This window comes from Fusarium oxysporum, chromosome V (assembly GCF_013085055.1).
Source record: "Fusarium oxysporum Fo47 chromosome V, complete sequence".
Taxonomy (NCBI): Eukaryota; Fungi; Ascomycota; class Sordariomycetes; order Hypocreales; family Nectriaceae; genus Fusarium; species Fusarium oxysporum.
The window spans coordinates 2,125,995-2,141,261 of record NC_072844.1 but is presented as its reverse complement, the minus strand read 5'-3'; the positions used below and the strand labels follow the sequence as shown (position 1 = coordinate 2,141,261).

The 15,267-nt window shown below is 49.4% G+C and overlaps 2 protein-coding genes across 2 annotated transcripts; one reads left to right on the top strand and one right to left on the bottom strand.

The window, feature by feature from the left end:
• The first annotated feature begins 2,063 nt into the window (after positions 1-2,063).
• Positions 2,064-4,404, top strand: FOBCDRAFT_223456 (major facilitator superfamily domain-containing protein). Its single transcript, XM_031184117.3, has 4 exons — positions 2,064-2,484; positions 2,552-2,973; positions 3,030-3,179; positions 3,233-4,404. Exons 1-4 carry the CDS (start codon positions 2,220-2,222, stop codon positions 4,190-4,192), a joined length of 1,797 nt encoding a protein of 598 aa, XP_031039759.2. The 5' UTR covers positions 2,064-2,219; the 3' UTR covers positions 4,193-4,404.
• A 1,076-nt stretch (positions 4,405-5,480) lies between these two features.
• FOBCDRAFT_319522 (fungal-specific transcription factor domain-containing protein) lies at positions 5,481-9,319 on the bottom strand. The gene is made up of 6 exons (XM_031184114.3): positions 8,690-9,319; positions 8,568-8,634; positions 8,195-8,465; positions 7,973-8,140; positions 7,747-7,925; positions 5,481-7,694 (listed from the first exon to the last, which is right to left on the bottom strand). Exons 1-6 carry the CDS (start codon positions 8,849-8,851, stop codon positions 5,839-5,841), a joined length of 2,703 nt encoding a protein of 900 aa, XP_031039756.3. The 5' UTR covers positions 8,852-9,319; the 3' UTR covers positions 5,481-5,838.
• Between the last annotated feature and the right edge of the window lie 5,948 nt (positions 9,320-15,267).

Genomic DNA, 15,267 nt, shown 5'->3' with positions numbered 1-15,267 from the left:
AATTGGCTGAGTTATGAAAGTCAAGTCCCTTCAGGTCGCACTGCATACGAGTCAATGGATAATTTACCGACTAATCGGGTACTCGATTGTCAGGTGACTCGAGTCGTTGGGTAATTCTGGGGTTGATGGCTTTTCTGTTGGTCTATTGGTCTAAGCTTGAACAGACCCAATGCCATTGATTTCCGGGGTGGGTAAAAGAAGGTTGTTATTATTTTAGCCATTGATTATTAGGTAGCTATTGGCGCGGTCCGTTGTCCGTTGCATCGAGACCTGCATAAGACAAAAATCATGCAAGAAAATCTCTTCAAAACAGATCCAATTCTCTGTCTCGGCAGGGTCTTGGTTGAATCTTGGCTGCTCAGCTAAGCTAAAGACAACTTTAGTCTTTACCTTCAGTTCGGTCGCTTGATTAGGCGAATGATTTTTGATCTAAAAAATGCCGCGCACGGAATTGAGGGGAAGATGACATTGGCGCGTGATGAATGGTTGAGCGATAAGTTGCGCTACGTAGTGGTTTCCATTGGGGGAATTGATACACCATTGGATCGTCATCGTCATCATCATCACACTCCAAGTCTCCTTCCCGTCCTCTCCTGAACTCCCACACAACCGCTATTTGCGACTGTTGCATGGATTCTCATCCTCAATTGGATGGTTTCTGATTATGAGTTTTGTTTCGGTCGGGCCTTTACTTCCCTCAAGTTCAAGAGCCTGCATCCAAAGACTGATGATTCTATGCAATACAACACAAAACGACACAATACAATACACAAAAAGACCGTTTCCTAATGCTAGAATGACAACACCATCAGTGCTGGAAAAGAATCTCGGTGCCTACTTTATTTCCCCATATTGATTGCCGCGGCTCCGCTGTTGTCCGACTTTTGAGCATCGCTCCACTGGCAATGGTTGCTCATTGCTCTCCAGTTCTCAAGCCACTTTACGCTTATTTTCTCTGTGGTGAATAGGTAGGTAGTGATAGCAGTCTGTTCACACAGTAGACTCCATGCTGCGCCCGCGCCGTCGTGCCGTCGCTCCTCTGGTTCTCTTGTTTTATCCTCATTCATTCAAAGCTGAAGATCCTACGTCATGTCTCTTGACAAGGATGGCATAGCATGACAAGTCGACAAGCTTTCACCAAGTCTTGATCGTCGGCCCGCCATCGCCATTAGGCAAACGGTCTGTGGGTGCATCAAGACTGATTGACCGTCACTTCACTTCAGCTGATTCTCAGATTTCAGATTTCAGATTTCGGTTTTCAGTTTTCAGCCATCATTCCGCTTCTCACCGCAACAAGAATACTCAACCAATATCAACATCTGCAGCCAAGACGCACGTTGATCACGAGCCTAACCGATAATGCCCGCATGGCATGGCCTCGACTGGTCTTTGGTCTTGACTGTCCCTCGTGTAGCTCATTTTGGCGCTCCCTTAAAATGGCGGTGCTTATTAGTGAGTGACACCAGATCATCACATTCTTATCCACTGAGGAGCTCCCATTCAAGCGATTTATGCCATTGGGCCAACTTAGCTACCACGTCAAATCTCTGCTCATTTTGTCGTGTTAATTGAGCTCCCCATTCTTGCAGTAGCACAAAGGGTCTGTAACCGATGCAGACGCAGGGTCTTTCCACCGTATTTTGAACTGCTTATCTCAATATGAGCTGGAGTTGGAAAAAATGCATAGCATTGGTGCCTTTTCAGTTCAGAACTCAAGGGGGTTGCTAGAGGAGATCACTTGAAAGCGAAAGGAGTTAAATTGTTTCATGAAACCAAACTATTCACTTTGAGCATACATGCACCTCGGAAAGCTCATCTCATCCAAGATAACTATACTGTACGAAGCTCCTTGCCAGTGCGTGTTCCGAACAAAGTCATATTACAAAAAATTCAGACTTCATCACGCCGTTGCACAAATTCTTCCTCCTTAAATCTATGTGACTGTAGCCTTTCCTCCCGGCCCCGGAACCAAATGCCCCTCCGATTCAAGTCGGCATCCGTTGTCGGCGTTGAACCTCCAGATCTCCGGTCTCCGATCCCCGCCCGGCGTTATCACCTAACCCGTCACTAACGTCATCACCGGTCATGGCGACAGCAATGGCGTAACACACGTCATTCCCCCAAACCATTCAGACAACAACGCACTCCTCGTTATCCTTAGATCATGTAATAGTATTGACTTTCTAGCGATCCTGTCACACTCGTTAAGCCCGATTGTCATGCATTCTCCGGCGCAGACTTCCGGCTCCGGCAGCGCCGCACCGGGTCCGTCCTCTAACCCTCGCGACGACACGCCTTTCACTTCAGAGGAGACGCCCTTGCTTGCTGGGTCAAGCTCAAGCTCGAGATCAAGCTCGGCAGTACGGTTGAGTACGCAGAAGGATAGCAATTCTCGTCATGTTGAGACTCAATCTAAAGTCCACATCCCACTTGCGAGAGGAATTGCGATAGGAGTGAGCTTGTGGCTCCTCATCTTCTTAACAGGTAAGAGGTTATTCATCATCTGCGACTTTCCTACTGTAAGTTTCACGATTTACTGACTCATCTGTAGCATGTAATATGTCTGGTATGACTCTGATTCAGGGCGCCATTGCATCTCAACTTGGCTCCCACGGTTCATCTGCCATGTGGTTCACCAGTGCCTACCTCATTCCCATGTCTTCTCTCGCTCCTGTAGCAGGGCGCCTGGCAACCATCTTCCCACCCAGGACTCTTATTCTCCCCATTGCGGTTCTCATAGCCACTGGTGGACTGATCTGTACCGTCTCGACTTCGTTTGGTACATTTGTTACTGGCCGGGTCATTGCAGGTACAGGCGGTGCTGGAGTTTTGTCACTCGCCATTATTATTGGGTTGGAGTTAGCCAGCGAGAAGTCGAGAGGTCTTGTGCTAGGCTTGATTAACGCGGGCTTTACTGCTGGTGTTTCCTTTGGTGCTATCGTATTCGGGGGTCTGATGCCAGTTGTAGGATGGGTACGTTGAACTCATTTGGACTGAGAACTTTCGGTGCAGTGACTAACCAGCCATAGAGGCCACTGTTCTGGGGACAAATCCCTTTCGCTTTCGCCACAGGTTTGGGAGTATTTATCAGTATACCCGCTGCAGCAGAAGCACATGATACCAAGACATCTACTAGACAGAAGCTCGCGCGAATCGACTATCTTGGGGCTGGCCTTCTAGTAAGCTTCGCATGCTTCTCTCACACAGAATCGTGACTAACTCACACTTCAAGACTATGTCTATCGTGCTGTTTCTCTACGCAATCGCCGATGAGATCCAAACAATACCCCTGTGTATCGCACCCGTCATCCTTCTGCTCTTCCTTGCAGTTGAGAACTACCTGGTAGCAGATCCCATCATACCCGTCAAGGTTCTCTCTTCATGGGGTATCTTATTCTCATGTTTCGCACAGCTAGGTCTCATGATAGCCCGTTGGAGCGTTTTGTTCTACGCGCCTATATTCATGCTTGCAGTTCGAGGCTCTTCTCCAGCAGCTGCAGGCTCCATCCTCATTCCTACAAACATAGGATTTGGTCTGGGTGGCATCCTCGTCGGCTGGCTTCATGTGCGCCGAGACGGTGCTTTTTGGCTCCCGTCCATTTCAGCCCTTGCCATCTTCACTGTGAGCACCTATGTACTATCACTTATTAGTACCACGAGTCTTCCTCTTGCTCTCTTCGTCGTAGTCGTTCTGATCAACGGCCTTGCGACGGGTGGAGGAGTCAACTACACCCTTGCGCATATTCTGCACCTCAGCCATGATGATACCCGATACATCGCCACCAGTCTACTGGGTACGTTCCGAGGCTCGGGTTCAAGTTTCGGCACTGCGGTGGCCGGCGGTATCTTCTACCGCTTACTGAGGGTTAATCTTGTGTCAGGATTCCTCCAGCTGGACGGTGGTGAGCATCTGAGTCATGCTCGACAGAGACTGGTGTCTAGCTTGATTAACACGCCAGGGTTGGTGCACGGCGGTGACTTGAGTCCGGTAGAGCAAAACATTGCGATAGAAGGCTATGCTGGCGCTACGAGAGGCGTCTGGCAGGCCATGGCCACGCTGGGTGTCGTGGTCGTTTTGTTTCAAGCTCTGACAGGAAAGAAAGCACCTGACGATAAGCGGGGAGATGAGCAGCCAGATGAAGAAGCAGCAAGGGCTGTTGTAGCTGAGAACGAGGGTGTCGGTGAAGCGTGAGGCGAAGGCGTTGAATTATCAAGACAGAGGTTGACGTTGTGGTGTCTGTTTGTTTAGAGTTTGAAGTATTTTTGGATACTTTAGGGGATGTTTCAAGAGGTTTTACGTATGTCAGTTCATGACGCCATGACAGACAAGGCGTTTGTTTATAGAAAGCACACGTATAAACTCTACATGTTACAGGTTCAACTGACAGTGCTCCAAACATTGTTTACAGTTTAGCATTGGGCAAGAAAGTGTCTTTGCAGTAGGGAGAAACCGTACATATAGAGAAACGGTGACTCGAGCTAGTAAAACAGTCCAGTGCCAGAGCTACAACTTCTTTTGGTGACGATCGCCACCGTGCGTATGTTAGTTATCATGAGGGATCAAACATGAGAGTTTCACGAGTGGTCATGATACTTTTATGCTTGGCCTACGCTTATAACAAGTGCTTTGCACACTAGCAAGAAATTTAAAAAGAAAATTTCTCTCCCGGGACGGCACATCCCGCAATCTCCATAGATATTATGCGAACTGTCTGTCACCGTACAGCATTTAGTGGTGCATAAGGAGTTTGCATAGTGTGATTAGTTGGCCGACGCTACCTTATGCTATGCTATGCACCCGACTACACCTTTAGTGCACTGTCCTGCATGCTAGACCCCTGCTTAATCTCGCTATCAGGTCCCGTTTGGGACGAACCCATGGTTTGTGGCTCTGCGGGCCGGTGCCCGTTGGTCGAGCCAATCGCTAAGCTTAATCGTATCCCACCCGCCACATGAAGCATTCACACGTCCCAGGCTCCCTAGAAATCAATCGTCTCAAGTTCCAGCTCCACTTCCATTGGACGTCAATCAGTTGATCCCAGATCCTGGCAATGCAACACCGTTAGAGAGATCTTGCCCGTCGGCACTAGTAAGGAAGCTTCTTTCAGAGTTCACACTTGTCAGAGCAACCCGATCTAAGGTACGTAGCCATCTCTACTACCACACGAGATGCTAGCACTACCACCTTAAGGTAGGTAGGTACCTAGGTTACCATTATCATGTCTTTCTTTCGTTCTTTCTTCCATCCTTCTCACATACCAAGGTACGTACCGGGTATGGCAATTGGGCTGATGATCACTGAAATAACCATGCGCTCCAATCCCAACCCTGAAAAGTTTCCTTAGAGTTTACAGGGCCAGCTTATTCTACCGAATCTTCAATGACAACCACGAGCCTCTAACTCGTTACACTGTTAGTTCACTGCTTGCACTGACTCGTAGTGGAAATAATCACTCAACAATTAATAGACCCCAGATTCACTAGTTTACAATATTTTATTTCATTTTGCTCTGTTCGTGTTCAATGTTTCCAAGCTATTCTAATATACAATGGCTAATGCTTTTCTTCAAGTATTTCGTACCAGTTCGTTGTCTGTCGAGGATCCCGCCCTCATGAAACATCCATTGACTCAACCATCCCGTTCGCCTGTAAATGCTGCAAGTTTCCATTGCGCCCAAAAGTCCAATTCCGATTGCCGCGTTGAGCTTCCTGAGCTATGCGTCCGTCGCGCATCGCCCAGCGACTTATTCCTCCTATCTATGTACATGAATAGTAACAATCGTAACAAAAAGAAGAGATACAAGAAAGAAAGTAAATATTGTCCTATCTCAGCCGCCCTCAAGGGTTGACGGTTGAGTTACCGAGGAAAAAGTCAAGATCGCCTCCATGCCCGTTCTGCGATCGATTTTCATTCTCGGCCAGTTGCTCAAGAAGAGCCAGGAATGGGTCCTTCTCCTCTCCTGGGCCTGTTCCAGTACTGCCATTGTTGCTTCGCGCTCCAGGGCTCGTCGCTGCCGGTCGAATCTGATTGAGGTGCATCTTGGTATGGCTGTCATCGCCGTGCCACGCCGCTGGGCTGCCAAAGGCGTTGGTGGGCACTGTTCCGAACATAGCATCATAGCCTCCGTTCGCTTCATTGATCATACCTGGTCCAGCATTTGTAATGCTTGACCCTGAGCCATAGCTGTAAGGTGGGCTGAAAGGTGCGCCACCCATTGGGTGCATGTTATGAGATGAAACGGCATGCGACGTGGGTGACATGGTGAAACCTGCTGCCGCTGCCGCCGCGACTGCAGCATTGTTTGCGGATGCATCACCACCCATGTGGTCATGCATAGTGTACATCTCCTGGTTTTCGTGATGGGTCGGGATTGAGGTTGGTGTTGCAAGGAGGCCAGGCGATGAATGCGGCATCCCTCCCGACGTATACGAGAATGATCGTCGAGCAGTGCCTGGAGTAGGTAGTCCCGACGCAGAGGGTGCGAGGCTCGAAATAACCTTCACGTCAGGTCGTCTCCGGTTGATAGGTCCTGGTGGAGCCGTATTCTTGCGCTTGAGACTCGGTCGCTGTAGTCCATCGTTGTTTCGGAGGGTGTCCTCAGCTGTTGGTCCAGCACCCATGTCAACTGCAACATCTGCAAGGCGAAGATTGGCTGCATCGAAACTGAAAGACGGGCCACCCGGTCCTCCAATGTTGGAATACCGATCGAAGAAATCCTCGCTGTGGAACCCAGGTGTATAGCGCATTGAGCTGCGAGATAAAGCCTTCACCAACTCGCCATGTGCGTGGCTAATGTCTTGAAGTGTCTCGCGTTGGTGTTGTATTGTAGCCCAGGCATACCGCAGCTCACTCAGGAACTGCATCTCTCTTGACAGAAACTCTGCTGCCGAGCTGAAGACATTGAACTCGCCTTGGTTCCCTTGCTGACTGTAGTGGGCTCCGTGAACGTGAACTGTTCCTGCTGTGCAGACACAATATCCAATAAATGCCGGCCAGTCAACAATTCCTGATTGCTTTCCAAGTTGGATCAGCTCCATGATCGCGTTGGCGTGAAGGAAGCACATGTTAGTGGCTTCAATCTGCCAGGATTGGTGCTGTCCTGTCTCTGCAAGTTCTGCAAGGTCGATAGGGAGAAACGGTCGGTAAATGAGACAGTGGATCAGGTGGTAGATAACTTTGCTGAGCAGGAGGATAGTCGAGTCGGCCTGTCCAAAAAGCGTGCCAAGGTTGGAAAAGACGTCTTCAGTTCCAGAAGCCCAAACATCTAGGTCTTGACGGATCTTGGATATTGTGGAGAGTGTGTGCCATGGAAAGTGAGAGTCGCCTTTGACGCCACCAGCGGCAAGATATCGATTTGTGTTTCCAAGAACACGTGTGATGTCGATGAGCATGCCCATGCTTCCCTGGGGCTTCTTGTCACTGCCCTGGAAGTACTGGAGGTTCGAGCCTGTTTGAAAGAACTCGCCTTCGACGGGTAGCGAGGATGAGTTGGGCGACCAAGAAGGAAGCCGCAGCATAATAGTGTTGTCGCTAATTAGGCTGGGTCGCTTCGAGCCGGTTGCTTGAAACCGGTCAAGCAAGTAACAAGTCCAAAAGAGTCGGCGTCGCATCTCGCGTTCAACTGGAGTCATTCGAGCCTGCCCGTCAGTTTCCTTATGTATCTCTAGCGCCATGGCCATACCAGTGGCACTTGCTATGTCTTGTTAGTACTATTGGCTGGCATCTGGGGCAATGTCACTGCTTACTCATAAGCATGTACGCCTTCTTTCCTTTTCCTGTCGCAGTGAAGGCACTGACCAACAACAGAAGCGCCTGCAATCCATCTATGGATGGCTCGTCGGTGTTGATCTCTCGTCTAGCCCGTGCTGCAAGGTCTTCACTAAGGTTGGCAGCCGCTTGATACCCACTAGGGTCGGTGGTGTGTCTGAATACGGTCAGCATAGGGGTCTGTGCTATTGAGGGGGAACAAACCTCGCTGCTACGGCTGAAATGGCAAAGGAGAGGAATCGAGGGAGCTGGTTGAGTTGAAGTCTTTGTCGAATAGAGGATTCATCGACGATATAGTATGGTTTCCCATGAAACCTGGCGAAATATGTATCGAGCAAGACCTCAGCTTGGGCTGGAGGGGGGGACAGATCACTAGAGAGCGAGTCAGTCATCAAGCCAGGGTAGAAAAGTGACTACAACACAAACCGAGCTATTGGAGTATGCGGAGAAAGTGATGCCGTATCGCCAGGAGATGCACGCGCATCGACTGTGGCACGTTTGATTATCGACTCGCCAACTTCAGTGACTTGAGAACCATTCTCAGAAGCTTCTCCCTTTCCAGCTCCTGGCAAATTTGAGCTTGCAAGCGACACATCGTCTTCGCCCTTTTCTCTCAACTTCGCCTCGAGCCCGTCAACTCTTTTCAAAAGTGCTTCCAATACGTCTGTCTTTGGTCCACGCTTTTTGGGGACCGCGTCTGCAGCTGAGTTAGCCTGCGCTGCTGGGTCGGGGCCGGCACGGCGATGCTGAGAAATCCAAAACGACAACAAACAAATTGTGTGATGAAGTGGCGACTCACCATAAATGCAAGGGCATTGGAACACCTGGCAAGCCTCGCAGGAAGGTCGGAGTCGGTTGCATTTAATCTGGGGTAATGCTAGTAAGAATCATAGCTCTTGCAAACAAATCGCAATGTCTCACCTTTCGCTTTCGGCACGACTTGCAGTTCATTGATTCGCGTGGCTCATTGCTCATGCGACGAGTTGGAAGGCGCTCAATGCCAACTTGAGGTCGGGGAATGGCCACGGGGTGGACTCCGGGTATGTGAGGAACGTTCATGGCGTCGTATATGGAAGTAGTCATAACTATGCCGGTGGTAACGAGTGAAACCTGCTGGTGGTTGAGGTCGTGATTCGGTTTGTTGGTATTGTCTCAGAGAACTTATACCTGAGTAAATGAGAGACAATGATGCGGGAAAGACAAGAAAAGAATGATTGGAGTGTCGTTGATGAGCTATCAGAAGTCGATCATTCCAAGTGATACCAGATCCAAGCACTCTCTAGGAGGTGTGGCTCGTTATACCGTATTGGTTGACAGTATGGGTAAACGGTCAACAACGACGGCAATAATGATGATGGTGCAGCTTGATGGTGATTGATATGCTCCCAAGAGGCTGGGTAACATAAACAGAAATAAGGACGGAATTGGAAGGAGGAGATCGAGCCTAGAAGTAAGTAAGGTGAGGCGTCTAGAAGATGGGACAGGACCGGTAGTAGAATGACTTCGGAGGCCCAGAATTGTACGACTGACCCGGCCGAACCCCAGTCGCCGGTCTCATTCTGGTTGTTGCCAATGTGGAGGTGGCTAGTGACAGGACCGGGGTGCGGGCATGAATGATGAGATGGTGGTGTCGATGTTGGGATGGATCATGGTGGGGAAACGGAGCTCAAGATTTGAGTCCCCTTGTGGATGCTGTTTCTGAATGCTGACTCAAGCCTGACAGGCATGGCTCCCACGAACTTGCAGAGCAGCCAATACCAGCATAATCTCTTTTAAGGCAGACGGCACATCATGCTGGCGTCTGGACCAGCTGTGTTATTGGAGCGCACAGAGGGGATGGCGACTATGAAGAAGAGAGTGCTGTAGAGTAACCCCCAAGTTCCCAACCGACAGGCTAAACCCCCAAATGATGGTAACGTATGGGCCCCCAAATGACCAAACCGGGGAAGAGCATGCCCTGATGCCGCTCGTCTTTTCTAAGTACTGTAGCATTACCCGAGGCATCTGTCGATCCTGTCTACTTCCTCCGGCTTTTGTTGTTTTTAGATGCTAGACAGGCACGGCTTTGTGTCTTGATCGAGGGTGCGTACTCGGTCTCGTTCCTAAAGGTCCTCTCGGCCTTGCTCCCACTAAATGGTCCTGAAAAGCGGATTCCTCCTCACACCAGATTAGACATCTGTTGCAAGGACTAGACTAGTACATACAATACGTACGTACGTCTTCATTTATGCCAGGGGACACCAGGCCATGCTATGCGGGTCCCAAGTTCCATGACCAGAAACTCGGGCTCATGTTAGCGAAAGTGGTAGGGACCAGGTCGACAGCGATTATGAACGTCTTTCTGATAGCCTTCGATACCAAGGTTTGCTTGACTATGTACTTGGTTCTGTAACCGCCAGAGCAGCAAGGTACCAGTCGATATGGAACTGCTTCAAGTTGACAGTTCCTGTTCTGCAGCTTTGGACGTCCCAGTCTCCGGCTTAACAGTCATCAGTAAAATCCTTGATTTAAATCAAAGGCACTCCGGGATGTTCTTCTTGAGGTAAGACAGGGTTTTCTTCCTTTTTGTCGGCTTCATTGATAAGCTGAGGCTAACCAGGGGCAACGATCAAAGATCAGAGGTCAAGGTCTATCAATGCCGGACCGACCCAGAGCTACGGGTCTATATTCTGTCCAGGACCTGGGCAAGTACACAGATGCCCGTCAAGTGTAGGTGCACGCAGCATCTGGCCCTAGAGCTCAAAGTAGCCTTTCAGACGAGGCGAGTAAGGCGAGAAGCGAGACTTACGATACGATATGGGTTGGATCCAGAAGGCTTCGGATGTGTTCTAATGTGGGCTAGGTTGGTGAGTTGTCTAGCAAGAAAGAGGTGAAGATGGTCCAAGCTCTTGGCTCCTGCCTGTCATTTGGTGGCGCTGTCCATGCTTCCTTCTATTTGCACAGCGTGCTTTCGGTCACACATGGCTCCTGTCTGTCAGACTTTCTCTGACAGCGGCAGCGATGAATGAACAGAAGTGGAGGTAAAATCAGGCACTACCTAGAGACTCCCGTAAGGTGCCTGAATTAGCGGACGCTTCGCTTAAGCATAGCGGGAACAGCGTTGTTTGGGGCTTGACTGGGGCTGTAAGGACCCTGTCTTGACAATGGAAACTAGGGGCGGGCGGGGACCGAATGGAACGGACGACAACCATGGCAGTTGCGATAGGTTAGTAGCTGCTTGTGCTTTTTTGGTGAGCCTGAAACTCTAGAGCGAGGATCTAGGAGTTTCTGTCACAAACATGGAAGCTTTTGTTGTCGTGGTCGACGTCCTGAGCAACCATCGCACGACATCCATCCAATGGCGTCACGTTTTATCGCATACATGCACCTGCATACAGTGTTTCGAAGGCGCAACTGAAGCCTGAAGGCTCCGCATAAACAACCCAGACAAGAATAGGTTCACCGGATTTGGCCTCGCTTCTCTAACTTGGTAGAAAACATGACCAAAACTATCAAACAGCTGAGATTAGCATCAGGCTTCTCTATCGTTTCCGCGAAGAACTTACAGACCGCTCGTTGACATCCCAGTTATGTATCATCCCAACTTCTAACCGATGGCTGTTGGTTGGTTCCATCGATTAGGGACAGGATCCTGGCTAGGTGCCTGGAGCCTGGGTATTCTTATCAATATCGGGCTCTCCTAAGTCGCAGTGCGTCGTTCCCGTACGGGTTGCTACCTTGATACTCTTAGTCCAGACTTATTTCATCTTCTGGGCCTCCTCTCTCACCTCAGTGACAGGCGGCATACATCGTATCCTCACACGGCCATTTCGAATCTCCAAAATGATCTTCCTTCCTCCCCTGGCCACGGCGCATAGCAACAGCAACGCCAGGACGTGTGGATATCTCCGGAGAAGTTCTTTCGTCCCCCTTGTAGTTGCTCCTGACTCGACCTATTATTACCAAGCGGAAGTTATCCATAAGAACTAGTGTCCACAGTTCGGAGCTGCATGATCTAGGCTTTCAAGAGTCGGCCGAGAGACTAGCGGGAGCAATAAGAATTAATAAGACTTCCTAAGCGCCACGCTCTACCCAAGTTGGTGGGATCCAGCGGCTGCTCTTGTTGTTTATCAAGGTCATTTCCATAAACGCCCAGTCATCATTCCTATCTCTCAGGGGCTCTACGGCACTGATTATACAGGATGGATGTTCATTCTCCCAACATGACGTGAACACTCGAACAACACTCCACTCCGGCCGAGATGTCCCCTGGTACGCAGCAGGTTCAACGGAGCCGCAAGGAGCTATCGGCAACACCCTCCTAGCATTTCGATCTAGCTGAACTCTTCGGTTTTTTCTCTCATTCTCGGAGCACCCTTGAAACTGATCAGCAGGGCTGACTATCAACTAAGTTAAGTCACATAATTTAGGATCGATACTGTACTGGCCCTGTTATAGGAGCTCACAACTATATCTTCGAAAAAGCAAACAAGACATGGGCGCATCGGACCTGCATATGTGGGGGATACACCAGCATCTTCTGCAGCCACAAGGCTTATATAAAGAACTGGCGCTTCATCATTCTCCATGTCTTGTTGATCAGGGCTGAAAGATTGGGGAGGACTAGATCTTGCCTCCTACTTCTTAGTTGTGGTCTCTTCTTTCCGCTTCATAGGCCATAGGCATGAGGCTAACATCCTGGCAGCCTGACAGGCCTGGCTAGTATCGGTGAGTGGTGCGTGCTTTTCGCACTTTTCATGGTACGTCGGCTCTGTCCCCCGATTCGGACCTTGAGGCCGCTTGAAACCCTGGGTTTGTGCATGGGTTTCTCAGTATCCTTGTCAATCCACGTTTAGGTGGCTTTGCCTCTGCCGCACCAGACCTCGCCTCGGCACCCTGTCCAAACCTCTCGAACTCTGCTATTGTGACGCAGTGGTAATCATCAATGTTCACACTAAAGACTGGCCAGTGCTTGAAAGTGTGGTATAGTCAATGCCGAGCGCATTGAAGCTTGATAAATAGGCTAAACCCAACAGGTTCCCGGCTTGCGAAGTCTCCACGGCTGTCAGACCAGAGCTTGGCACGGTGGTTTTCTAGAAGGGCAGTGTGCAAGCCTATCAATGCCGGTCCTCCCTGCCCTTTCCTGTCTCTACCGGGTACATCCACTTTACCCCAGGTGCTCGATTCGTACCCGGTATACGGAGTGGATTGGCTAAGTATCGAACCATTCTCACACTCCCAAGTCCTAAGCCTTTCGAACTTGTCCTTGCTGAGCTAATTAGCATACGAATAGCCAGCCTGAGTGGCTCACCTAAATATGAAACCAGTCCCGTATTTGGATGTGGCTTGTTTGAAATCATCGTCTTCACTTTCACAAACAAATGACGTGAACTTTACCACTTCTTGGTGGATTGCTGGGTTTCTGCTAGGCCTTACACGAAAACATATACTCTGCCAAACTCGGTGAACCTCCCTCCTGTGGGTATCTGGACAGCTACATCCTCAACTATGGACTCTGCACTAGTGCAGTGTCTTCTGCCGGAATAGAGGTGAGAGTGGGCAACGCAGAGAGCGCCGAACAGCCAGGAGCACTTGCATATCACGAAAGGCTATATCCATATCCACATACCTGTTACAAGGCACCAAATTATCTCCAGTCAATAATAAACGTCTGTAGTCAACATCGTTCTTGGGACCTACATGTGCGTTGCGGCAACTCATTCAAAAGCTGTCCAAGATCTTGGCTCACAAGACTACGCTGCTATCGGCAACATGAGATGGGTCACAATATTGAGCTTGGATACAGCGAATAGTTGTGGAGTACAACTGATCAGTGCATTTTATATTCACCCTATATTCTGCGAAGTCAACTTGGGCGCTCTCAGCTGCTCAGTAGTTGTCTCGACACTGCAGCTCTTAGGCTCTAGCTCATGATCAGCACTTGCACTTCTTGCCCAATTCCGCGCGCTCAATGACAGCTAGGTCCAGGACAAACAGATAGGATGCAAACTCTCAGTGGTTTCATTCTCCACCTAGAGGTGGAGGTTCTCCGGTTCGCTTGGATTCAGAATTCAGCTGCCGTTGTCAGGATTATTGAGCATGGCGGTTAGAACTGTAATCGTTGTGTTCTTACAACTCGAACTCCAGAGAATAGCGTATCATGTTGAATAGGCGATACGGGCAGCCGTCGTCAGGCATCGGACCTCCACACGTATCAGTGAGTCTGCTACCATAGCATTCGAGGTATACTCGCTCACTCGTTAACATGATGTCCATACACGACTAAGTACTCGAGCTAAGATCAGCTAACCATTTTGTATGTATATCAATCAATCAATTCCATGTTGTGGAAGACTAACTATCACAAGATTTCTAGGACTTGTTGCTGGCTCTGAGTGGCTTGAGCCTTGGTCGTGGTGATTTGTCGCCAGATTTTTATAAAGGTGCAAAGGGAATATACCAACGTATCGCTCGCCAGGGAACCAGCAGCTACGGCCATGTTCATCAGAGGCATTTTATTCATGGGCGCTTGAGATTGTCATTCCATACATACTTGTATGCACTGCATCATCTCTATCACATCCCCACCCGCCCCTGGAATGGCCTTGATGTGATCATGACTTACATTGTTAATCCAGTCACCGGTTTCCGTTCAGATCATCTGGGAAGACGGGCCTCGAAGCCTAACTAGACTCAATCTGATACACTTCAATCTTGATTTGCTACCGAGGCGTGTCGCGAGCCTCATGGCGGGGTTTGTCTCTCTGCAAGCCCCATGTGTGTGGGTTTGCAGTCTAGATGCCTCTCACTGTAGCGTTAGCATGTTTCCATATTCAAAGATGGCTGCAGCTTGGCTCAAACCAGGGGTCAGGCTGTCTGTGGCAAACAAACCAGTGCTGGCCACGCGTGAAGTGACGCTACGTACTTGTTTTTACCTTGTCAGGGCATCTGCAAAGGTCCTCTCATCATCTGAACTTACTGGGCCTTAGGGAGAACAACATGGTGTTGTTTCGTTCATCTCATCTCATCTCGTCTCGTCTCCAGTATGCATAGATATACACACAGTACATACAACATCCCTTTCACCTTTGTTCACGCCCCCTATTTCTTGCCTTAGGAAAGGATCATGCCAAAGTCTTCTCCGATTTAATGTATACGTGTCCCAGATCGTTCATCAAAGGACACAAGATCCGTCTCCCCGCAACAGGGCGGCTCTTGACTTCTTACTTGTTTTGTTCAGGTGTTCATCCAACAATATACGTCCTACAGATTATGCGCTTGCCGGTCGGTATTAACACTTGTGACGTATTGGTTTCCATTCATCAAGGAAAATCAAGCCAAGGTTCATACAGAATAGAACTGCCGGATAAAATGTGCGTATTATCTGAACTCAGTTCATCAAGAAACTTCCTCCTTATCTCGAGTATGAGACGATATAATGAGCCCAGGATGGCTCCTCTTATCTCACCATGCCTTGTCTCATATGGGCAATCCTAAACTCGGCTACAGCATGATCTTTC

Coding starts and splice junctions, on each gene's coding strand:
- FOBCDRAFT_319522 (XM_031184114.3), bottom strand. CDS start 8,851: ATGACTACTTCCATATACGACGCCATGAACGTTCCTCACATACCCGGA. Junction 8,141..8,194: donor CCGCATACTCCAATAGCTCG/GTTTGTGTTGTA, acceptor CTCGCTCTCTAG/TGATCTGTCCCCCCCTCCAG. Junction 7,695..7,746: donor GAAGGCGTACATGCTTATGA/GTAAGCAGTGAC, acceptor AACAAGACATAG/CAAGTGCCACTGGTATGGCC.
- FOBCDRAFT_223456 (XM_031184117.3), top strand. CDS start 2,220: ATGCATTCTCCGGCGCAGACTTCCGGCTCCGGCAGCGCCGCACCGGGT. Junction 2,974..3,029: donor TGATGCCAGTTGTAGGATGG/GTACGTTGAACT, acceptor AACCAGCCATAG/AGGCCACTGTTCTGGGGACA. Junction 3,180..3,232: donor ATCTTGGGGCTGGCCTTCTA/GTAAGCTTCGCA, acceptor TCACACTTCAAG/ACTATGTCTATCGTGCTGTT.